The following is a 24357-nucleotide window of genomic DNA, read 5'->3' as shown; positions in this document are numbered from 1 at the left end:
TGTTCTTTCTCATCCTTCAGTCCTCTCTGTTCAAATAACCACGCCACCTAAACTTATTACACAGAGCTTATTCTAAGGAAGGGTGAGGACATGTGTGTATTATGTATTATGAGGCAACTTGTCGCCCAGGCTGGAGTGCAGTGGTGCAATCTTGGCTCACTGCAACCTCCACTTCCTGGGTTCAAGCAATTTTCATGCCTCAGCCTCCCGACTAGCTGGGATTACAGGCATGTACCACCACACCCAGGTAATTTCTGTATTTTTAGTAGAGACAGAGTTTCGCCATGTTGGCCAAACTGGTCTTGAACTCCTGAGCTCAAGCGATCCTCCCGCCTTGGCCTCCCAAAGTGCCGGGATTACAGGTGTGAACCGCCACTCCTGGCTTCATTTCTGATTTCATTTTTGAATTTTTCATAACTCCAATCTCTTAAGATAGCTATCTTAAAGCACTGTTATCTCTATAATCCCTGTGATTACTTATAATCATAATTCCTCCACTTTCATAAAGAAGCTGAAGTTAAAAGAAATAAAGTGAATTGGCCAGTCATTGAGGGGCAGGGCTGAATTTGAACAAATCTCCATTCAGTGCTTTTCCCATGGACAAGGATGTGCTTTTCAGTGTGTGCAGTCAGTAAGCAGTTTACAGGGTACCAAGTGATGTGCTAACATCAAGCTCAAGCTTACTAATTTTCATATTGACAGAGCACTAGTCTAAAGAATGTTTTAAAAGCAATTTTATATCAGTTTTTTCCTTGAAACTGTCTAGGTAGGTAAGAAGTAAAATTACATCTAGTTTATACATGAAGGGAGCACAAAAAGGTAAGTGGCTGACTGAAAGCAGTCTGAGTTCCAGCTGTAATACTTTTTGCATGAAGTTATTCTGTCCAGTTAACCAGATAACAATATTCAATTAAACTACTGATATGCAAAGGACTTAGTCTAAAATTAGAAGAGTTAAGAGAAGTATATTACCCCATAAGTTGGGGATGTATCTGTTTAGGGAACTGTCATAAAGAAATACCATGTATTGGGACTCCCATATCTAAAAAGTTCAAGAAGGAATATACTAAAATTATAAAATTATGAAAGCTCAATTTCATTGCCAGCCTGGGCAATGTAGTGAGACTTCATCTCTACTAAAAATCAAAATAATCAGCCAGCGTGGTGGTGTGTGCTTGCAGTCCCAGCTATTTAGGAAGCTGAGGTGAGAAGATTGTGTAAGCCTGGGAGATGGAGGCTGTAGTGAGCTATGATCATGCCACTGCACTCCAGTCTGGACAACAGAGGGAGACCCGGTCTTAAAAAAACAAAACAAAAAAAAAAATCTGAGCATGGAAGTATTTCATATAGCATGTAATAAATTTATAGAATTTAATATATGAAGATGGTAGTAAAAATACAGGTTTTTTTTTAACAAAATATTACGGACAATATTTTGAATGTCAAAGACAGACATAGCTATTAATAAAGTTGGAATACATCTAATCTTTAAAATGCACATCAGGCTGGCCAACATGACATTCCACAACCATGGAATCCTTGAACAGAATAGCGTATAGGTGTGACCATTAATTCTACATCCCAAAGATCAAGGCTGAAGACTTAAACATTTATCCAATAATTCAGTGTAAACCAATGCTCCCCTCCCCAGCCCTTGACTCAGGGTGTTGCACTGTCCATCAGGCTGGAGTGCAGCAGCACGATTATGGCTCACTGCAGCCTCAAACTCTTGGGTTCAAGTGATCCTCCCACCTCAGCCTCCCGAGTCACTGCCTGTTCTTTTTATATCCTAAAAGCAGAACTGTTGACCTTAATGAATGATTACACCTGGGAAACTGCACTTGGCTTAATAGCCTGCTTCATTCACTTTGCTTGGGGTTGATTTTGCCTTACAGAAAACAATTAAAGTTTCCCTTAATTATTCTGAGATTTAAAAGAGAATCAAGCATTATATGAAAATACAGAAAGGCCTATACCTAGTAATAAATGAAAAACTGAACTCAAGATGACATATGCATACTGACACCAAGCACAATGGTATACTTCATATCAAATGACACAGTGACACAGGACAGTGGTTTGCAATAAATTTATTTAATCAGAACTTCAGAGGGTTCTGGAAACCTGCATTTTTAACAAGGACTGCAGATGATTCTAGGTTTTGATTAAAAGTGTGGTTTGGGGAAGCAACTTTACCCTTTATTGTGTGTTAAATTACATATACAATAAAACAAAAAGTCATGTAATGGAACAAAAAATTGCTTTATACAAAATATTAGTAGATACCCAAATATAATATGGTCTTAAAAATAAAATCATATGTATATAGTTGTATTCCTAAGTACAGTAGTGCCCCCCTCATCCAAAGTTTCCCTTTCTGTGGTTTTGGTTACCTGTAGTCAACCACATTCTAAAATAGGTGAGTACTGTACAAGAAGGTATTTTGAAAGCAAGAGAGACCAACCACATTCACATAACTTTTATTATAGTACGTTATCATTGTTCTATTACATTATTATTAATCTCTTGCTATGCTTAATTTATACATTATACTTTATCATAGGTACATATATATGGAAAAAACAGTGTATAAAGGTTTGGTACTATTTGAGGTTTCAGGAGTTCACTGGGGGCCTTGGAATGTATCTCCCGAAGATAAGGGGGAACTACTGTAAGCAAAATCGAAAGCTATACAACAATCAGAAATAGGAAGAGAGCAAATCCAAGTATAAGTGAAGACATTCCTCTGAATTCCCAGCATTCATCGAGCATCAAAAACGACCACTGTATTAATTTGAGTTAAGGACAAAAACGGTACTTAAACATTATTAAGACTGAAGGTTTCAAAGTCACCTTCTCATTGCAATAAGCTGGTTTGTTATTTAACTTAAAATGCAAAAAAGAATGGAATTCACTATTTACTATGACAACTGGTTTTTAAATAAACTAAAAACACTTTCAATTTTTATCACCACCTTTTCCATAAAATGTATCAAAAAACACTAAAGCAGGCCAGGCGCAGTGGCTCACGCCTGTAGTCCCAGTACTTTGGGAGGCTGACGTGGGCGGATCAAGAGGTCAGGAGATCGAGACCATCCTGGCTAACATGGTGAAACCCCATCTTTACTAAAAAATACAAAAAATTAGCCGGGCATGGTGGCAGGTGCCTGTAGTCCCAGCTACTCAGGAGGCTAAGGCAGGAGAATGCCATGAACCCGGAAGGCAGAGCTTGCAATGTGAGCCGAGATTGCGCCACTGCACACCAGCCAGGGTGACAGAGCGAGACTCCGTCTCAAAAAAAACAAAAAACAAACAAAAAAAACCACTAAAGTAATGTTAAAGCTGATAATCCGTCGATTTAAAATGTGTGTTAGTTATATCATAACAATTTACTCTGTATTTTATTTTTCCACATGGGGTCACACTATGTTGCCCAGGCTGGTCTTGAACTCCTGCAGCCTCCCAAAGTGCTGGGATTATAGGTGTGAGCGACCATGCTGGGCCTACTCTCAGTATTTGAACAATTTGTATGCCCAACTTTTTCCATTAGGTAGTATACACAATATTTGTATTTCTCCTTGTGAACTTTAGCTTGTCCATAAACTGAAGCTCAAGAATGAATACTTACATAAATGTAGTCATGCACCCATAATGACGTTTTGGTCAAAGATGGAGCACATATAAACAGTGGTCGCATAAGATTATACTCTATTTTTGCTGTACCTTTTCTATGTTCAGATATACAAAAACATTGTGTTACAATTGTCTATTCAGTACAATAACATGCTGTACAGGTGTGTAGCCTAGCAGCAATAAGCTATACCATATAGCCTAGATGTGTATGTATAGTAGGATATACGGTCTAGGTTTCTGTAGGAATGATGAAATTGCTTAAGGACACAATTCTCAGAATTTATCCCTATCCTCAAGCTTGACTAAACAGAATCCCTAAAAAATAAATTTATGAGAACCAAAATCAACTAGCATTATTTAGATTATTTAGAGCCTACGCATTGGTCCATGAAAATGCTAATCATGTTTGTTTTTTAAGTACTGTAATCCAGGAAGTTATCATTTTAACCAGAAATTAATCTTTATCAACCCCAGCATTATTCATTTCCTCCTAACTCATATTTAGAAAGCATAGTTAAAAGGATACATCTTTTAGTCCTTTTCTTGTACATTATTCTGTATCCACATTCTCTGCATCTGATTGGATCCCTAGATTTTATTTCATTTTCTGTGTGACACTCTAGAATTAAAAAAAAAAAAATTTACTCAATGCCTAAGAGGAAAATATTACAGACAAATTATCTTAACTATATTATTTACCTAAGGCAATCCAAAACACTAAAATATACTCAATCTCAAGGGTCTGCTGCTTTTATTAAATATATTAAATAGGAAAGAAAAAGGTTGTAGGCCATGCATATTTCCAGGAGAGAGAATGAAATCTCAACCAGCTTTGTTTTTTTCTGTTAGTAAACAGAAGACCAAGGACGAACCCAGGTCTACTGACCTCAACGATTTTTTTTTTTATGGTTGCTAAAGCGTTCTACTTTATAACTCTGAAGACCAGTAACTCATTTAAGCAAAGAATGAATGTAACAATTTCAAAAAAACTTAAATAAAATATTCTTACTTTAGGTAAGTGCTACTCTTACCTCCACAGATATATATCATTGGTTGCTGCTTTGGAGGTTGAACGTCCTTCTGGGTGTCCATTGTTAGCCCCTGAAATCACAGACTCAAATACTGAATATCTCAAAAGGGCTTCTCACAAGTCCATCCGGGCCCATTTTTCTCAGGAAAAGCTACAAAGATCCAATTCCTAATCTGTTCCTTTCCCCACATCCTATGGGTTAGGTCTCAAGGACGAAACGCATACACACAAGTATTGAGAGTTTACCCCAAACTGGACATAATAACTACTTCATACGTGTTAGGCCATTATAATCTTCATAACAATCCTAGGAGACATCACTCTTATTTTACAAAGGAAGCAACCGAGATACTTAGACATGTTAATTTCCGCAGGATCACTCAGCTACTAAAAGTCAAAGGGATACAGATCTGACTGTAAAGCTCGCGTTCTCGTTTAACACAAGTTCTATTTTCCCAAACTCTAGCAGAAGTTAGCCAAAAAAAATTATATCTCTCAACAGGGGAACAGGCTCACCGAGGGAAGAACAATGAAATAACTCCTACTGGCTAAACATCAAAACTAAAAGAAAATAGGGAAAAGAGCGATAGCATGGACCGCATCCCCAGCCACTCTCAACTCTACCCCCATACCGGACCTTTTTACCCCAAGTGTCTTTCCAGTTTTGGCCCAAATATCCACCACAAACCCCAACCCGCCAATTCGCTTACCTACACAGCACGGAAAAACTTCTCACTCCGCGTTTCCAAATACAACCCGGCTAGTCCAGGTGTCGAGACCAACTTCCGGCGCTGGTACATGACGCACAGTGCTGTCTCTCTTTCTCTCTCTCTTTTTCCCCGCCTCTTCCGCCCCAGGCGTGGCCAGACAACCCGGATGGCGCAAAGGCGGTAAAGGAGGGGCTTTCTGTCTATTAGATTCTACGGGTTTAAGTGCCTGGTCCCCAGCTATTTTAATTTTGCAGGAAAGCAGAGCATTTTAACAGTTATGCAAGTACAAGGCGGTGTGTGTTTCTGACTAATGTAGTGGTACAAAGTAACACTTTTCCAGAAGGGTAGAGGGTTAGAAGAAAAACCGAGATGACAGTGTCCGAGAAGTACTAGGGTAGCCGTTACTCGGACGAACATAGAAGAATCGACTACACCAATGATTTTCACGTAGAAAAACACTTTTCCAGATTGTTTTAAAAAATTGTTTGATATCTGTACTGGGGCAGTGGGGCAGCTGCCTCCTACCTTTCTCTTGATTTTGTTTTTGCTTTCTGGCCCCTTCTCTCATAGGCTACTGTCACATCCCTCGCCCAATCCGTTTACTTGTTTTAAAGCAAAGGTTACTGTGACGGTAGCTACATGAACAACTCCCTCTTAAATCTAAGAGATTTTGGTAGCTTTCGCTGTCTACTCACCCGCCCTCCGTTCTATGTATTCCACCATAGAAGAACAAAACGCCCTGCTCAGTGGAAGTGCGTTCTTTCAAGTATCAAAATTTCAGTATGATGGATCAGTTGTGTTCAGAACGTTTACATTTGTTTCCTTTTTTTCCAGAAGATATTTTACTTAGTAGGGTGAAGAAAATGAAGCTACTTTAAAAAATTTTTAAATAACTTAATTGTTAATTACTATTTTAAAGTTAATGAAAGAAGTAGGCGTTCTTTCTCCCAACACGCACTATGTCTGATATTTTATTAAGCAGGTTATACTCCTTTCGGGCTCTCCATCCAGAAATCTGAGAGCTTTGAGCTTCACCTTTCACTTCCAGAAGTTCAAACTCCTTCTGTTGCATCTCCCCAGACCAGCTTGAGAGATTTAAGTTGATCTTTCCAGGAATATGCCATTTAAAAACCCTTCAGGAAAACGCAGCAGTTCCTGGCTTCTTTCTTCACAGACAGGCTAACAGAGCATAAATATTTTAACCATTAGCCCTGTTACAAAGTACCTCTCCTCTTAACCAAAGAGGTGGTCTAATACAAGAGGCACGATAGGCTTCCCTGTAAGAACTATTAGATGGAACCATTGTTATCCTAAGAGAAAGATGACAGAGTGATCCCAAAAGTCAAACTTTCATATTTACAAGCTCTCTTGTATATTAACTCTCCAGTTGAAATATCAAGATAATTCTCGTGCAGAACAATTTATGGAGATCAGAATGGATCAACATATGTAGAATACAAATGGGTCCTGGGGCCCTACAGAAGGGCAAAGTAATGACAAGTCATAGCAAGAAGATCCAGAATTTCAACAAGAATTCATGTTGGTGCTAGTTCCCAATCCAACACGCTCTTTCCTATCAACAGAGACTGGTAGTTCTAGGATCACTTGGGAGTTTGGTCAGTGTAAGCTACACTATTATCAATGATAGCATTAACTTTTTCTGAGCATGTACTACATGCCAGACATCATTGCATTGCTCTGTTTTAATGGGGGTAGTTGTCTTGCCATCCTGGAAAACAGTGCTTTTAACCCTTTATTAAGAAGGTTATGGAGATGCAAGTTGCTATTTTTTCCCTGAATGTCTTTCCTTTTTCCTTGATTATATTCACTTAAATATATCCAGATAGCTTGAATATCATGGTAATTTGGGAAATCTCCCATTACGTTTTATTGGATGGTCCCAAAAAGAAGCATCAGATTTTGTGGCAAGCAGGTAGGTTTTAGAGTTCTGAAGTCAATGATGGGATGACACCTAATGCAAGAAAGGAAAGTAAAGGTCTGGGCACCGTGGCTCACGCCTGTAATCCCAGCACTTTGGGAGGCCGAGGCGGGCAGATTGCTTGAGGTCAGGAGTTCAAGACCAGCCTGGCCAACATGATGAAACCCCGTCTCTACTAAAAATACAAAAAATTAGCCAGACGTGGTGGCATGCACCTGTAATCTCAGCTACTTGGAAGGCTGAGGTGCAAGAATCGCTTGAACCCAGGAGGTGAAGGTTGCAGTGAGCTGAAATTGCCCCACTTCACTTCAGCTTGGGTGACAAAGTGAGACTCTGTCTCAAAAAAAAGGGAAGCAAAAAGGCAAAAGACTGTAAAGAATATGAAATTACAGCTCAGTGGCTTCAATCTGGAGTATGTAAGTAAAGCTCAGGCAAGCTACATATAACTAGGTGTCTTTTTGCCCGTTTTTAGGTGGGGAGAGATGACAATGATTCTTCCTTGAACAATATAAAGGAGATACGATATAGTCTTTTACTCCTCAGACATAATAAAATATCTCAAGAAAAATAAATTAACTGGAGAAAAAATAAAAGGGCAATGTTTAAATGGTTTTGGGGTTATGTGGATTTTATTTAACCATAGGCAAAATTCCTTGCCCTGTTTACATTGGGATGGAGATGGGGAGCAGACATTAAACAAAAATGAGTAGATAATATGGGATTTTAGAAGGTAGTAAACTACACAGAGAAAATTCAGTAGAATTCTGCAGGAGAATTGCAAATGTGGGGCAGGAAAGGGTAAAATGGCTGTAATAGAGATTTGTTTGAAGAGCTAGAGAGGTACTATTCACTCTACCAGGGAGTGTGGGGGTAGGCTTCAGAGAGGTGCTGTCTTGAAGAATGTGTAATTCATTAATTCTTTACAGTCCTACAGGTACCTCAAACTTAACAACCTCACACTAAATGCATCTTATTTTCTCCCAAGCCTATACTCTTCATTCCCTCACTCCTTGCCCCATGCAGTTGATTCTGCCAACTGAACATGTCACGTCTTGGTTCTGCTCCACCCCCACTGCCTTCTGGAGAAATGCAGTAGCTTCCTACTGGTCTCCTAGCAGCCACCCTTGCCTCTCTTCATTCTGTCCTCCATTCTGCCACCAGAGTGGACTTTCTAAAATGCTCTTCAAACTCTGAAGGTGCATCCAGAACTTCCCAAGACTTAGCTTCTTCACTTCTCAGGAATTTTCTCTAATCCTTTCGTCTAACAACTCTTAGTTTCTGCCTATAACAAATTATTTGCAGCTTCTCCATGTGCCCAACTGCTCTTGCACATTTTGTTTTGAGTTTGAAATTTTCCTGCCCTTATACATTTTAAGTTTGGAATTTCCTGCTGTCTGCCTTTTAAATTGCCACTTGTACATCAAAATCTATCTCATGCACTCTGTTCTCCAGTAGAGTTAGCTGGTTCTTCTTTCCTTTGTGCTGCTACTGTTCCTCTGTTACAGCACTTGCTCTATACCAATGAGCTCCTTAACAGCAGTAACTGTGGCTGTGTCAGCTCTGTATTCCCAGTACCTAGCACAGTAATTGGCACATAGTTGGAATTTAATAACTGTTAGTGGACGGGCACAGTGGCTCATGCCTGTAATCTCAGCACTTTGGGAGGCCGAGGCAGGTGGATCACCTGAGGTCAGGAGTTCGAGACCAGCCTGGCCAACCTGGCAAAACTCCGTCTCTACTGAAAATACAAAAATTAGCTAGGCGTGGTGGCGGGCGCCTGTCGTCCCAGCTACTCAGGAGGCTGAGGCAGGAGAATCGTTTGAACCTGGGAGGTGGAGGTTGCAGTGAGCCAAGATTGCACCAAGGCACTCCAGCGTGGGTGACAGAGCGAGACCCTGTCTCATAATAATAATAATTTTAGTGAGTTTGGTTTTGGATGACTGAGGGACATCCAGATGGAGAAATGTCCAGTCAGAGAAGAGTGGTGGTAGTGCCTGTTAACTGGCTTAAAAGTGATGGTTGAAGTTCTGAATAAGAATTACATAAGCATGGGATGATAAACTAATAAAAATGCTGAGGTAGGACCTCTCATTTAGGGAGTAGGCCAAGGAAAAGAAGCCAGAAAAAGGAGACTAGAAAGAAGCTGCCAAGAGCAGCAGGAGTGCCCCTGGCATATAATAGACGCCCAGTAAATATTTATTGAATGAAAAAATTAGGGTTTAAAAAATTTATTTGGCTTTGAGGGTACTTGGGAGTTCATGATGCCCAAAAAGGGATGTTTGTAAACAATGAACACATTTCACTCTGGTTTTTATGAATAGATTTTTTAAAAATCTTTTTTTTTGAGATGGGGGTCTCACTATGTTGCCCAGGCTGGTCTCGAATTCCTTGGCTGAAGTGATCCTCCCACCTCTGTGCTGGGATTACAGACGTGAGCCACCAGGCCCGGCTCAGCTTTTTCATCACAAAATCTGTATATATTCATTGCTGAAACATGAGAAGAAAACACAGATAAAAAGACAGAACTAAAAAGCAAACATAATCCTGTACAAAGGTACCGTATCCAAGTTATTCATACCTTTCAGACCTCATCCTGTGTATATCCATATTTTTAACCTAAAAGGGGTCAGTTTGTAACTTGCTTTTTGCATTTGACAGTTTGGAGAATCATTTCCAAGGGAACATTCTCATACATGATTTCTAATGGCATCCCACTGTAGGCCACGTTAGCATTCCTAAATACGGTAATGCTTCCCAAAGTGGGAATGGGGAGAGGCAGAGCCTTTCTGACCCGCCTCGGGACGGGTGCAGGGGTGAGCGAGAGAGGGGGCGCTCCTCCCGCTCAAGCGAGGACCCAGGCCTGCGGGCGGCCGGGCAGGAGCGCTGCAGAGCCGGAGGAAGGGGCGGGACAGCGCGGCGCGGGGCGGGGCTGCGCTTAGCGGTTACTCCGGGCGGGCCGTTCAAACCTAAGGAAGTAAAGGCAGCGGCCCCACGCGAAGCTGGCGTGGGGGTTGCCATAGCCCGCATCCCAGGGGGCGAGGCCGAGGCTTCTCCCTGGCGCATCCAGCGGCTGCTGCCCGGCTCCTCTCCCACCTGTCCGCTTCGGCGCCTCGCCCGGCCCCGCGACCTCCAGGCAGGCGGCGGGGGGACCCCAGGCGAGTGCCCGTTAACGGGTCTCCCGGCGGCCCGGCCCCGCGTCGCCCTGTGTCTTCCAGGTGCTGGGCCTAGGGAGGCGCGCGGCAGCCCTCACTCCTCCGCTCCCGGTGACGCCAGCCCATCCCCTGCTGCCCTTGGCTTTCTGGGCCTAGCGGATCTTTGACGCCCTGGTGAGACCGTTACCCACCCGCCCGCCATAGCTCCTCGGGGAAGTCAGTGCCAGGCTGCAGCACACACTGCCTTTTCAGGAATCCGAATTTGGGGAGTTTACTCATGTCTAAGTCCAGCTGGAGAAAACAAGGATATTAAGATAACTATTTTCTGGAGGGCTGAAGGAAATTCAAAATGATTTAGACCTTCTCAAGTGTTAGGAATAATCCCTGCGGCATGCACCCTGTGTACCCTTCGACTTTGAGCAATCATGATGCTGCTGCACCTTTCAATTAACTGTGCAAACTAAAGTTTTCCTCTTTAAGTGGCATTATTTTGCCATGAATTTTAAAGACAAAGATGAGAGAATTTCTTGTTTGGAAGCCTACGTAATTTTGACATCTAAGAGCTCAAGATTTACTGATGGTAAGAGTTTCCACTTTAACAAATGAAGGACATTTGGGTTTGATGTAAGTATTTCATTCTCTGATGTGGTAGGTGCTTTTTCTTTTTTTTCTTTTTCTTTTTTCTTTTTTTTTTTTTTTTTTTGAGACGGAGTCGCTCTGTCGCCCAGGCTGGAGTGCAGTGGCGCGATCTCGGCTCACTGCAAGCTCCACCTCCCGGGTTCACGCCATTCTCCTACCTCAGCCTCCCGAGTAGCTGGGACTACAGGCGCCCGCCACCACTCCCGGATAATTTTTTTGTATTTTTAGTGGAGACGGGGTTTCACCGTGTTAGCCAGGATGGTCTCGCTCTCCTGACCTCGTGATCCGCCCGCCCCGGCCTCCCAAAGTGCTGGGATTACGGGCGTGAGCCACCGCGCCCGGCCGCTGCTTTTTTTTTTTTTTTTTTTCTTAAAGAACGCTTTAGGAATAAGTTTTCTCAGCCTTTTATCAGAAGCCTAGTTTTTAAAAATGAATATCGAAGAGGCTTGATTGATTTATCCGTGAACTGTTGAGTCCATAAAATACAACAGACAGTCCATGATTTTACATGAATAATTTTAAAATTCAGTTGCGAAGAACCACGTTTGAGACCAACGTCTTGGGGTAGTAGAAAGATGAAAATGATAGCAGAGAAAGGACGTTGGAGGCAACGATGAACAGAAACCATTTTTTTTTTTAAGAGATGGGGTCTCACTATGTTACCCAGGCTGGTCTTAAACTCCTGGACTCAAGCATTTCTCCCGCCGCGGCCTCCTAAAGTGCTGGGATTACAGGCGTGAGCCACCGGCCAGAATAGATTTTTGGATAACATTTTAGGGGAAAGAGATAATATCTGCATTCCCCACTTTGTTTTTAACAATTTGCCTCTGAGTTTCCCAAATTCTAGCATTGTGAGACACCTAGTGGTGAAGTAGCAGTACAATTGCCATAACCTTTTAAAAGGACCGTGACCTGCCGGGCGCGTTGGCTATTGCCTGTAATCCCAGCACTTTGGGAGGCCAAGGTTGGGTGGATCACCTGAGGTCAGGAGTTCGAGACCAGCATGGCCAACATGGCGAAAGCCCGTCTCTACTAAAAATACACAAGTTAGCCGGGCGTGGTGGTGGGCGCCTGTAATCCCAGTCAGTGGGGAAGCTGATACAGGAAAATCGGTTGAACCCGGGAGGCAGAGGCTGCAGTGAGCAGAAATCACGCCACTGCACTCCAGCCTGGGCGAAAAAGCGAGACTCCGTCTCATAAAAAATAAAAAAATTAAAAATTAAAAATGAAAGGGCTGTGATGCAAATTGAGTGAAAAGTGTTATTTAACAGAATTACCTTCAGAGAGGGAGAAAACAGTTCATGGGTGGAGATGTAATTTGAATATGCATTCTACTTTATTAATTTAGTATTTGTAAAACAAAATTGTTTAAAAATATAACAAAATTATAAAAAGCAATTTGATAAATCTATTTGGTTTGTGACCATGTGTAGAAGTTAGCAGTGATCTGAGAGGATGTAGATCAGAAGGGGATATGTATGACATTTATCAAAAACGAGTATAGATTTAAAAGGTTAAAAAATACTTAGACTTTGTTTAGTAAAAATAATCTTTTAATGATCATCAAACCATAAAGAAATATTTTGTGTTTAGAGTAGCAATTTGCTTTTGTAACAAAGATCATTCACTTGTATATTTGATTAAATTTAAGCATAAATAAATTACTGTCACGTTACAGCCAATAAATAGATCTTCCCAGGATCTTTTAATGGAGAAAAATTGTGCATTTGTCCTGGAGAAAACTTTGAAGGAATGACAGTCTTCTTCATGTCCTTTGAATCATCTGGAAAAATATCAAAAACTATAATACATTTTTTTCTTAACACTATTTTTGTCAGAACAAATTTGTTAGCTTTGAGTTAAGATTTATTTCAAGTTTCTAAAAAGAAGGAATGTGATGACACTGTTGAAAAGTTTAAGGAGTAAAATATTTCTTAGTGTCATTCCTTGCTCATGTAACTACTGAGTAACTGTTCTTTAAGTAATTGAGTTGCATTCTTTATTTGCAACTTCAAGAATATTTTAAATGGTGGTTTTCCCATAAATAGTTGCCTATTAACTGTGAATTCAAGGCTGAAACTGGACCTTGCATCACAAAATATTTAGAAAGTGAGATATGAATCAGTACAACATGCCAAGTTTGAAATGGCCCTATCTGTGGTGCAGTGGTTCATTATGGTTAGCTCAAGAAGAATGTGTTAGTAGTTCATCGATGAGCCAGTCTTTGCAAAGTCTTAAGTCTGGGAATTCACACCTCGTGAATGGTTATGGGGACTAGGTTTCTACAACAGGTCTATGTTACATGTTTGAACATTACTTGAGTTGTTCAGCCTGATTGCAGGTAGATCTAGAGGCAGCACTCATTATTTGACACATTCCCCAAGGTGTTTAAAAAGTAGCATATAGCATTTTTTGAGTAGACTAATATAGGCTGGCACAAATAAGCTGGAATATTAAAATCAAAATTGTTTAGTTCTGTGAAAATCATAAGGTAATAAAATAATCTAAAAATAATGCTTCTAGGTTTTTTTCTCTTTAGGGTAGTTCAATAAAATATGTGTGCCTGATGCTTAGCCTATGATTAATCAAGTGATCTTTGAATATTTATAACCTGAACATTTTGGCTTTGTGATGTCAAGAACTCGTTTTAAGTAGGATACACATCAGTTTTTTACGGAGTAGAATTGTTTTTTTAAAGTAACTTTTCAAAAATTGTCATACAATTTTCCATTATCTGTACTCATAACAAATAATGTATTTTGGTATAAGCTGCCTGGATACTCATTTCAAAGGCAGAATAACTTTGTTGTTACTTTGCAGAAACAGAGATTTTGAAGATGTCACAAAGGCACTCAGGTCAAGCTGGCACTGAAGCGGGAAATGGGGCGGACTCTCCTCTAATTGTCAACTCCAAGTACTCCACCTTCAGAGATTTTCGTTCCACGTCTTCATTTCAAGATAGTGGCTACAATGAGTTAAAATCTTGTAGCTTTGATAATATAGATAAAGAATATCTTGGAAAGAAAGAAAAAGGCCCAACATTACTCTATGAGCACCCTGAAACTTCAGGCCTGGGCTTAACACATCCTTTAGAGTCTCCCACTCAAAAAAAGAAATGTATCTTGCCTAGAAAGGAAAAGGATAAAACCCCAGAACTTTGTGAAACACCTAAAATCAGTGGGAAAAAATGTTTACCTCGCAGAAGGTTGAATGTATCTTTCGCTCTTCTAAAAGGGGACTTTGAATCACAAAATAGTTCTTTAGAAAGTAGTATAAGCCAAGTTATCAACTTAGAAAAAAATATTCCAAGCAGTGCTTCAGGTTTTTCCAGGGCAAATAATTTTAGCCCTTTAGTTACTAGCACTTTAAAAACAGAAGAAGTGACTTCATGCAGTCAAAAATTGAGGCTTAATTTTTCTCAGCAAAAGACTTCCACAATTGATGATTCCAAACATGATTGTAGCCTATTTGAAGTTGAATGTATATCTCCAATTCAGGGCAATAATTTTAAAGACTCTATCACACATGACTTTAGTGATAGCAGTTTATGCATTAATGATGAGAATGCGTGTCCAGAGCTCCTGGGCTCCTCTGTTAGTGGAACAACTTGTGGAACGGATGAGGACATATTTGTGACTCCGATAAGTAATCTTGTGGCAAACATTAGATTTAATACAAGTCAAATACTTTCTCCTTCACCTGAAGTGAGAGGCAGTATTTCAACGCCTGAAGACAGTGGTTTTAACTCACTTAGCTTGGAGAAATCAGAAGATTCCCTCTCTGACCAGGAGGGTTCTTTTCAAGAACTACTGCAGAAACATAAGGGGACTTCCAAAGTTGGGGACACCATAAGAAAGACAAGACATCTTGGAAGGTCGAGAAGACTATCCACCCTTCGGGAACAAAGCTCGCAGTCAGAGACAGAAGAGGAAAAGCAGATTGTCCACCCTGACTCTGAAAAAAGAGCAGCAGCTGCTTCTGCCATCTCAGAGGGTCAGCTGAGTAGTGATGAGAGTGGGGATTTGACCTTTAGCTTAAAGAATTTATCAAAGACCCCAGCCTTGCAACTGGTACATGAGCTGTTCATGAAAAGCAAGAGGAAAAGATTACAGGAAAATAGTGGACATGAATTCTTAGAGCAAGGGGATGGGGAGAAAATAGCTGTACTGCAGTGTATACTTGCAGGACTGATTGGCAAGAAAATGGGTATAGAAAAACTGGACATCTTAACAGAATTAAAATATAGAAACTTAAAGCATATTCTTGCTATGGTTTTAGAGTCCTTGACCGCAGAGAGCCTATGCAGGTAAGAAGTAAGAGTTGTTTATGAAATAAAACTTCTTTTTTTAAGTTGGAAAGTTTTTCTGTGACTTGAGTGGTTGTCCTTTATTTTGTTTTATTATCTCTGTCTTTTGTTGTCTTATATCAAAGGTAGTTTAAGTGAACTTCCCAACAGAGCTACCTAGTACAGATCCTTCCGTTTTTTATTTTGGTTTTTTTTTTCTTCTTTGAGCAAGAGTCTCGCTCTGTCGCCCAGGCTGGAGTGCAGTGGCGTGATCTCGGCTCACTGCAAGCTCCGCCTCCTGGGTTCACACCATTCTCCTGCCTCAGCCTCCCAAGTAGCTGGGACTACAGGCACCCGCCACCACGCCCGGCTAATTTTTTGTATTTTTAGTAGAGACGGGGTTTCACCGTGTTAGCCAGGATGGTCTTGATCTCCTGACCTCAAGATCAGCCCATCTCGGCCTCCCAAAGTGCTGGGATTAGAGGTGTGAGCCACCGCACCTGCTGATCCTTCTGTTTAAAAGCCTGCTTAAGTAGCAATAATATAGTCTTTTTTTTCTGAATAAAGTTCTTATCACTGTCATTTGGAAAGAGAGTTGCTAAAAGTTGAACTTTAAATTTTCAAGATGGCAAGCTCTATTCCATGGAAGTTGTTTAATGATTTAATAGTTCAGATCATATTGTCAGATTGCAAGCAGTATTAAAGTTATGACACTTGGTCAGAAATAGTGTAATGCATTGTGGTGACTGAGAAATGACAGTGTACAAATAATACCACTTAATTATTTAAGTTCTAGAATTTAAAAACAATCGTTAGCTTTCATTTTAGGGTTTGATCTTTCCAGAAACCAGGGGAATGTGGATTATTTCATTTTTATTGTTAACACAGCAGTGAAAGTTAATTACTTTGGGGAATTTCCAGAAATTAGAAACTGAAGAATTTGTGTTCACAGATGTTGCAGTAGATTGAATGCTGCTACATAATAAAGAGAAACACATTTCAGAATATTGAGGGTGGGAACTAAGGTTACAAAGACTAAAATGAGACTCTGTTCATGCCAATTTGGGGGAGTTACAGGACTATCAGAAGACAAGACCCATGGGAATGCCGTGGCAATGAAGGAGAGAAGTCATGTGGAACAGGATTTCTGCAAGATGATGGTTATGGAGGAACATGCGGGAAGTTAGTGAGCCTCTTTCTTGATAGGTATATGTCAAAAGAGTTTTTTACAGGGTCCTTGGTTTTTTTGTTTTGTTTTTAGTTTTTGTAGAGATGGGGTCTCGCTATGTTGCCCAGGCTGGTCTGCAACTCCTGGGCTCAAGTGATCCTCCCACCTCGGCCTCCCAAAGTGCTGGGATTACAGGTGTGAGCCACTGCCTGTTCTGTCCTTGTTGTTTTTATGGCCACTACTTCTATCGAAGCCCTTCTTTGTCTTTCCTCCATACATTAATTGTATGTCTATTGTAGAGAACTGTAGGATTTCTTAGCTGGAAGTCTTCTAAGGTATCTAGCTCACATGTTTTGCAGATGAGGAAATGAGCCCCAGAGAAGTGACCTGCTAACAGCCACTCAAGGCGACAGGAATAGATCTAGGTCTATAATGAGCCCTCTGATTTCTAATCCAGTATTTTTCCATAAAGTCTTATTAAGGTTTAAGGCTTTCTGGAATAGATTTGATCAAGAGTGTATTTGGTGTATCTTAAGTAGGATAATAAACAGATTAGTGCACCCATGTTGTGTGCCTTTTAAAAATGTTCAAACGATAAACTGTTTAAAAAATTAAGGAGATGGCTGAGATATAGGATTTTAAAAATATTTTTGGTATGGATGGGGTCTTACTACATTGCCCAGGCTGGTCTCAAACTCCTAGGCTCTAGCATTCCTCCTGCCTTGGCCTCCCAAAGTGCTGGGGTCACAGGTGTGAGCCGCTGTGACCAGCCAGGAATGCTATTTTTATATGCTGGAGTATTTGGGCCAGTTAAAATTAAAATTGGGTGACACTTTTGGGTGCTTGCTTATGTGAGCAGTTGATTTTCAGTCATATTTCAACAATTATCTCTCCTTCCCAGCTCTCCAAACATACAGTATTTGTACTGCAAAGTATGTAACTATGTTGGCAGTACTGTTCCTGGTAACTTGAGAGTTGATCAGTTGCAATATCTGTGGCAAATACCCAATTATGTAGTTCATTTCTTCCCCATTATTGGGTGACTTTCTGCCTGTTCCTTTCCTTCCCTCTGATATAGGGCACATATATCAGCCTAGAGAGAGTCAATGACAATTGAAGTGGGCATGGTAGCTGGAAGAATAGTAGCGTTGACAACTGGGACCCTCCGTAAGAAGTGACTTATTTCAATCCTTTCTGACCTTACTCCTTTTGATTTGTTAGAACAACAAAGAAAGACCAGATTAATAGTCAAAGTCTTACTTTTTAATACTAATATTATCAAAGTTATTGATAAATCAGCAATCACTGGACAAAAATTGTGTTTTTTCTTTAGCTGCTTCATATTCATAAACTGGTTAATGAAATAGGAACTCTGTGGTGCGACCCATAATAGTATTTATAGTTGGCGCTTAGTAATGCCAATGAAGGATTAATTGTGCTTGTGTTTATGTAATCAAAATGACAGAGATTTGTTAAACACAGGAATACGAGAAATTGATGAAACCTCTTGTGTTATAGATGACAATCATTTCCTGCATCTCTTGTTCCAAATTTTTAATGTTACATTTGAAGTTAAATCCTCTTAATCAGTCTCCCAGTGGACTCATACTGGCTTTATATGACCATTTATAAAAGAGTAATCTATCTGTATATTGCTGGCATATACTTTACATTTTAATTGGAATTCTTTTATATGATGAATTAATATGAAATAACAATGTTGACCAAGTCATATTTTTATGTAAATTTTTAGGTTTAAATTTACTGCCCGAAATCTTTAAAACAAATTTTTCTCATTAGTTAGCATATACAACAAAATGTTAATCCTATAGAATGTATGCAATATAAGGATGGATCCTTTTGTTATAGTGTATGGAAAGTAAGCAGAAATTGGCGTGAAATTGTTGTTCAAGATAAAAATGCAAATCGGAGGAGGAAATTTTATATCACACAACTGAAAACAGATTCTGAGGTAATGTATGTAATACTTCTCTAAAATGGATTTGTATAAATACATAATAATCTCATGTTGCTAGACAACCTAATTTGGTTTTCCTGCTATCTTTTAACCTTTTCCATTTAACAAACATTCACTCATAAATTCTTTAGTTTTCCCAAACTCAATTTTCACCCAGTCTGTAAATGGAATAAACAACATAGCATCAAGAACATCTTGTTGGCCAGGTGTGGTGGCTCACGCCTGTAATCCCAGCACTTTAGGAGGCCGAGGCGGGCGGATCACGAGGTCAGGAGATTGAGACCATCCTGGCGAACACGGTGAAACTCTGTCTCTACTAAAAAAATAGAAAAAATTAGCCGGGCGTGGTGGCGGGCGCCTGTAGTCCCAGCTACTCGGGAGGCTGAGGCAGGAGAATGGCGTGAACCCAGAAGGCAGAGCTTGCAGTGTGAGCCGAAATCGCGCCACTGCACTCCAGCCTGGGCGACAGAGCGAGACTCTCTCTCAAAAAAAAAAAAAAAAAAAAAAGAACATCTTGTTGGGCTTTGTTGCTGCTTACGTGGGTGTGCTCTTAACAGCATTTGAATACCAATGATATGCTGGATCCTAATTATAATGAGATACCCTTATAGCATTTTTAACCCAGTCTTTTGAGTGGACATTACATGTTAGTTAACTGTGCCAGTGCTCAGATTACAATGGTGAACATTTCTGACATGGTTCCTGCTCTTTTGGAGCACACACCTTGAGGGTGATATAGGTAAATAGGTGACTACAATCCAGGTGTGTTAGAGGAAGCCCAGAGTTAATTAAAGGAGTTTTTGACTGATACTTGGGAATCAAGAGAAGTGCATCTCTACTGAGACCTGAATCATGAGTTAGCAGTTAGCCAGGTGAACACAGAGAAGAGGGTTTTAGCAGAGAAAGTAGCATATGTACAAGCCTGAAGGTGAGTGAGCAAAGCACATCAGCACCTGTGAAGCATCATAAACTTGCACTCCCTTGAGGATTTGAATTCTGGCTTTAAAGTTACAAGAAAAGTCCTATAGAAGCTGATGGATTCCTCTCAGGCATGCTATTTTGTGTAATAGGCATCTGATGACTAGCACCCATGTTTGATTATAGATTCGACTTTAGGCCAAAAAAGATTCTGAGAGTTCACTAATTCATTCTTGTTCTAGCGAAAAATATTTAATAACATACTATAAGTAAATTTCTAATTTGACTAAATATAATAATTGGAATAAAGCATGGCATAAACAAATATGAACACCCAGATATAGATTGACAGGTTTCTCATTACAGTGAACTATTAGGGACTGCTATTAACTAAAACTTTGACTTTCTTTTTTATTTTGAAGAAAAGCTTTACCTTTTCACCTGTTCAGAGCTCATGGCTGCTTCTGCAGCTGCTGGCTCTGGGAGTTTGTAATAGGGAAGATATTAATTGCCTTCTTAACATCTGTTTTTCAAATGCTGCCCTATATGCTAGGGACAGACTTAAAAAACAGTTGTTTAATGGCTGGGCGCGGTGGCTCACGCCTGTAATCCCAGCACTTTGGGAGGCCGAGGCGGGCGGATCACGAGGTCAGGAGATCGAGACCATCCTGGCTAACATGGTGAAACCCCGTCTCTACTAAAAATACAAAAAAATTAGCCGGGCGTGGTGGCGGGCGCCTGTAGTCCCAGCTACTCGGGAGGCTGAGGCAGGAGAATGGCGTGAACCCGGGAGGCGGAGCTTGCAGTGAGCGGAGATCGCGCCACTGCACTCCAGGCTGGGTGACAGAGCGAGACTCCGTCTCAAAAAAAAAAAAAAACCAAAAAAAAACAGTTGTTTAAGCATGCACTTATTAATATTTAAACATTTGGCTCCATATACTCCTTAACTCCTCTAAGGAAGAAGCATATTATTGTGCTGGCAACCCTCCATGTAACTCCAAATAATGAAATGTTCTATTCTCAAAAAAAAAAAAAAAAAAGAAATAGTCTCATATTTGGCCAGGCACAGTGGCTCATGCCTGTAATCCCAGCACTTTGGGAAGCAGAGGTTGGTGGATCACTTGACATCAGGAGTTCAAGATCAGCCTGACCAACAGGCTGTCTCTACTAAAAATACAAAAAGTAGCTGGGTGTGGTGGTGCAGGCTTGTAATCCCAGCTACTTGGGAGGCTGAGGTGGGAGGATCACTTGAACCTGGGAGGTGGAGGTTGCAGTGAGCTGAGATCATGCCACTGCACTCCAGCCTGGATGACAGAGTTAAACTTTGTCTCAAAAAAAAAAAAATTCTATCCTCATATTCTAGCAATCACTTTTTTAAAAATTCAGTTTCTTAAAGAACTGTACTTCCCCCCCCCTTTCTTATGCTCTTTTTCTTATTTTGACTTGCTTTTAAAAATCTTTTTCAAAGTAATACATGGTTTAAAAAGTCAAACTGGACTATCGTAACAAAATATACCATTATGCCTTCATACTCTTGATTCTTGTTCCATCAAGACAATCATTTTCAACACTTTCTTCTAGTGTTTAGCTCCATATTTTGAAATAATTTTATTTCCCTGCCATTTCTTTACTATTTTCTATAGAAGGATTAGGTTCTCTAACCTCTCACTACTACTGCCACTACCTACATAACCCCTCTCTCTCTGAATTCCTTTCTCTCTTCTCCTATCTTATGACTATAATTACACCACCATTTGGGAATGAATCAGAATTAGGTGCTGACATTATAAAGATTGTGTTGAGATTATTATAACTTTTTTCACAGCTATAGTATGTTGTACACTATGATTACACTTCCGTTCTAGTGTAACTTTTTCCCTCCAGAGTTAATAATTGCATAGTTTTTTCTCTCTCTTTTATTTATTTATTTTTGCTTAGTGTTTCTCTATACAGATCCCTGATTCATCTCTCATTATCCACCAGAACTGAAAGTCTCCTCTGTGTAAGTCCAAACAAATCAGGTATTCTACCTGTTCCTTCTTTTCCTCAGAGACATCCCTCCTGGGGCCCTTTGCTGTCCTATTCCAACATAGACTGGTTGCTTTCTACTTGAACTATTCTAATGTATTATTAACCAAAACAAAAAAAAATTATAAAAGAAAGTTATTTGATGGTTTTCTCCACTCTTTTGTTTACTTCTTGTCTACAGCTGCTTTTTCTACAACCGCAGAGTTGAGTAGCTGGAACTACATGGCCCACAAAGTCTAGATTATATATTATATTATCTGGTCCTTTACACGAAAGGTTTGCTGAACCAAGTTTAAAATAAATGGAAAAATAACCAGCCATACAAACTTAGATGAAGAATTTAATTTAAATTTTTTTTCTTTTTATATTTATTTAACTTTTATATGTTAGGTGAGAAAAGGTTGGTTTTTTGTTTTGTTTTGTTTTTTTTTGTGAAAAGGAACAGTCTAGGGAGAGAATTCTGATGGCAAAAAACCTCTTCAAAGCATATAAATCCGTGTGCATCAGAAAGCTATCCCGGAACTGTTTTGGTATTGCAGTATTGATGCCTCTTGTCCTTTACCACAGGGTGCTGTATTAAATGTCGAGGATGCTGCCACTCGGCTCCAGCTTTTAAATCGCTCAGCTTTAAGATCTGTGCAGGCACAGGCTAGGATACCTGGTTCTCAGAGAGAGCAAGGGTCAACATTATCTCCCTGGGGAGAAGTTTTGACACCTCTAGCAAGCTCTTCTGTTACTCACTTAAGTAGTAAACAGGAAGAATATGTTAAGGTAAGTATTTATTATGTCATAAGTTATTAGAAATAAATATTTACAGAGTTTGAAATAAAGTGCTCCTCTATATGAAACCAGAAGATTTAGTGTGTGTGCTTTCACTGCAGGTTGCCAAAACACTTTTTACTGATGAAGCATTAAAACCTTGCCCAAGGTGCCAGTCCCCTGCTAAGTACCAGCCATATAAGAAAAGGGGACTGTGTAGCCGAACAGCCTGTGGTTTTGACTTTTGTGTGTTATGTCTGTGTGCTTATCATGGGTCTGAAGAATGTAGTAGAGGAGCAGCAAAGCCAAGAAATAGAAAAGATACTCTCCCAGGAAGTGCCCAGAGTAAGCGGAATTTAAAACGCCTCTGAAGAGACTAAATATAGAAGAACTCCCCCATGCAGTGTTCTATTTATCTGACTTAAAATTATGAATATTTTGAATACATGCAAATCTTCCCATTAATGACAGGTGATGATTAATTTCCTATTTTGTATATATTATAATCCATGTCATTGTATGTTTTCTTTAAAGTTGTTTTGAAAAAATTTTATTTTACTATGTCATTTTACCCATTTTAATAACTTGGTATTTTAAATAAAGAATTTTCATTGTTGTTATATGTATGTACTTTATTGTTTTATGTAACATTTTAAATTTGTGTATTTCATCACTCTTGACATGTTCTTCAATCATTTTTTAAAAAATAGTTTTTCAAATAATATTAAAGATTTTGAACTCCAGACAGATGGCCTTATAGATTTGGAAAATGAGTACTTGACTGAAATGAAATATAAATAAAATATTTTCAGAAGTTCTATTGAATTTATTCTATAATTTCAGTCTCTGGTTAAGTAAAATTTACTGAATATTAATAACTAGGAAGACATAAAGAGTAAATTATTGGAAGTATATAGTTATTCATAATGGGAGTCTTAGCTAATATACCCTTATAAGTAACACATTTCAAATAACTACTTTAAAAAATTCTAGAACTACAGGCACAGATTTCATTTATTTAATCTGGAAATTCTGACAAATTTGGGCTGCTTGGAAAAGACAGATTTAAGTAAGAAGATTTACTAAGTTATTTATAAAGTACTTAAACGATTTATAAATCGTTTCCAAAAATGATTTGAGTTTGCATGTTCCATTCATAGAACAGCAAGAAAGAGATAAGTTATTTTTTTTATTTATTTTTATTTTTTTTGAGGCATGGTCTAGCTCTGTCTCCTCAGGCTGAAGTGCAGTGGCATGACCTCACAGGATCTTGGCTCACTGCACACTCTGCCTCCCAGGTTCAAGCGATTCTCCTGCCTCAGCCTCCAGAGTAGCTGGGATTATAGGCATGCACCACCATGCCTGTCTAATTTTTGTGTTTTTAGTAGACACGGGATTTCACCATGTTGACCAGGCTGGTCTCGAACTCCTGACCTCAAGTGATCCACCCGCCTGGGCCTCCCAAAGTGCTGGGATTACAGGCATGAGCTACCGAACCAGGCTAAGAAAGAGAGAAGTTCTACTGTTGAACAAATTACTAATACCAGGAGAAAATTTGAAGATAGTTTCATAATTTTTTTGTTTGTATATGGGTAACTGATATATATACATATCTGTGTTCACAATTTATGCATAGATTTAAATGTAGCTCTTATATGTTATTTTAACAAAGCAATTTAAAGTATGAGTTAGATATAAACATACGTGACGGAAATCTGCCTGAAATTTTAACTTGTTACTTAACTTGCTATAAAATTTTGATTAGCTGCTAAATATTAAATTTTCATCTATATCCTTTCTAATTCCACAAAGGGTTTTTGGAGGCTAAATTATATTTATGTAAATTACATTTACTCATAAATTTTCTGAGACATCTTTCACATCAGGATCAATTTACTAGTTAATATTCTTCACTTAGTCTTAACTTTTTTTCTCTATAAGAGAAGTTTATTTGTGTTTAGGAAATTTATTCCAGTCTTGATTCTCTTAATTTATGAAGTTAATTCTTTGATTAATTTAATTATTTAATTTATTTAAGCCCTCTCTTTCTTTTTTTTTTTTTTTGAGACGGAGCCTCACTCTGTCACCCAGGCTGGAGTGCAGTGGTGTGATCTGGGC

The 24357-nt window shown here is 39.4% G+C and overlaps 2 protein-coding genes and 1 long non-coding RNA gene across 3 annotated transcripts; 1 reads left to right on the top strand and 2 right to left on the bottom strand.

The window, feature by feature from the left end:
* Positions 1–2074: 2074 nt before the first annotated feature.
* On the bottom strand, positions 2075–5509 carry POLR2K (RNA polymerase II, I and III subunit K). Its single transcript, XM_004047373.5, has 4 exons — positions 5374–5509; positions 4665–4734; positions 4160–4252; positions 2075–2784 (listed from the first exon to the last, which is right to left on the bottom strand). Exons 2-4 carry the CDS (start codon positions 4723–4725, stop codon positions 2762–2764), a joined length of 177 nt encoding a protein of 58 aa, XP_004047421.1. The 5' UTR covers positions 4726–4734; positions 5374–5509; the 3' UTR covers positions 2075–2761.
* A 4015-nt stretch (positions 5510–9524) lies between these two features.
* LOC134759111 (uncharacterized) lies at positions 9525–10202 on the bottom strand. Its single transcript, XR_010135020.1, has 2 exons — positions 9891–10202; positions 9525–9799 (listed from the first exon to the last, which is right to left on the bottom strand). It is a non-coding gene; the product is annotated as an uncharacterized lncRNA (long non-coding RNA).
* A 2-nt stretch (positions 10203–10204) lies between these two features.
* On the top strand, positions 10205–22859 carry FBXO43 (F-box protein 43). The gene is made up of 5 exons (XM_031014069.3): positions 10205–11044; positions 13924–15409; positions 18426–18528; positions 22048–22251; positions 22362–22859. The coding sequence occupies exons 1-5, from the start codon at positions 10960–10962 to the stop codon at positions 22608–22610; spliced, it is 2127 nt and encodes a 708-aa protein (XP_030869929.2). The 5' UTR covers positions 10205–10959; the 3' UTR covers positions 22611–22859.
* The last annotated feature ends 1498 nt before the right edge of the window (positions 22860–24357 follow it).

The sequence above is a fragment of the Gorilla gorilla genome, chromosome 7 (genome assembly GCF_029281585.2).
Source record: "Gorilla gorilla gorilla isolate KB3781 chromosome 7, NHGRI_mGorGor1-v2.1_pri, whole genome shotgun sequence".
Taxonomy (NCBI): Eukaryota; Metazoa; Chordata; class Mammalia; order Primates; family Hominidae; genus Gorilla; species Gorilla gorilla.
Note: the sequence above shows the minus strand (reverse complement) of the source record. Positions and strands in the feature narration are given on the sequence as shown.

Excerpts from the sequence above, each read along its gene's own strand:
- POLR2K (XM_004047373.5), bottom strand. The coding sequence starts at position 4,725 with ATGGACACCCAGAAGGACGTTCAACCTCCAAAGCAGCAACCAATGATA. Across the intron at positions 4,253-4,664 it reads AATGATATATATCTGTGGAG|AGTGTCACACAGAAAATGAA; the intron begins GTAAGAGTAGCA and ends TTTTAATTCTAG. Across the intron at positions 2,785-4,159 it reads CAAGAAAAGGACTAAAAGAT|TGGTCGTTTTTGATGCTCGA; the intron begins GTATCCTTTTAA and ends AAATTAATACAG.
- FBXO43 (XM_031014069.3), top strand. The coding sequence starts at position 10,960 with ATGAATTTTAAAGACAAAGATGAGAGAATTTCTTGTTTGGAAGCCTAC. Across the intron at positions 11,045-13,923 it reads GAGCTCAAGATTTACTGATG|AAACAGAGATTTTGAAGATG; the intron begins GTAAGAGTTTCC and ends GTTACTTTGCAG. Across the intron at positions 15,410-18,425 it reads ACCGCAGAGAGCCTATGCAG|TGTATGGAAAGTAAGCAGAA; the intron begins GTAAGAAGTAAG and ends CTTTTGTTATAG.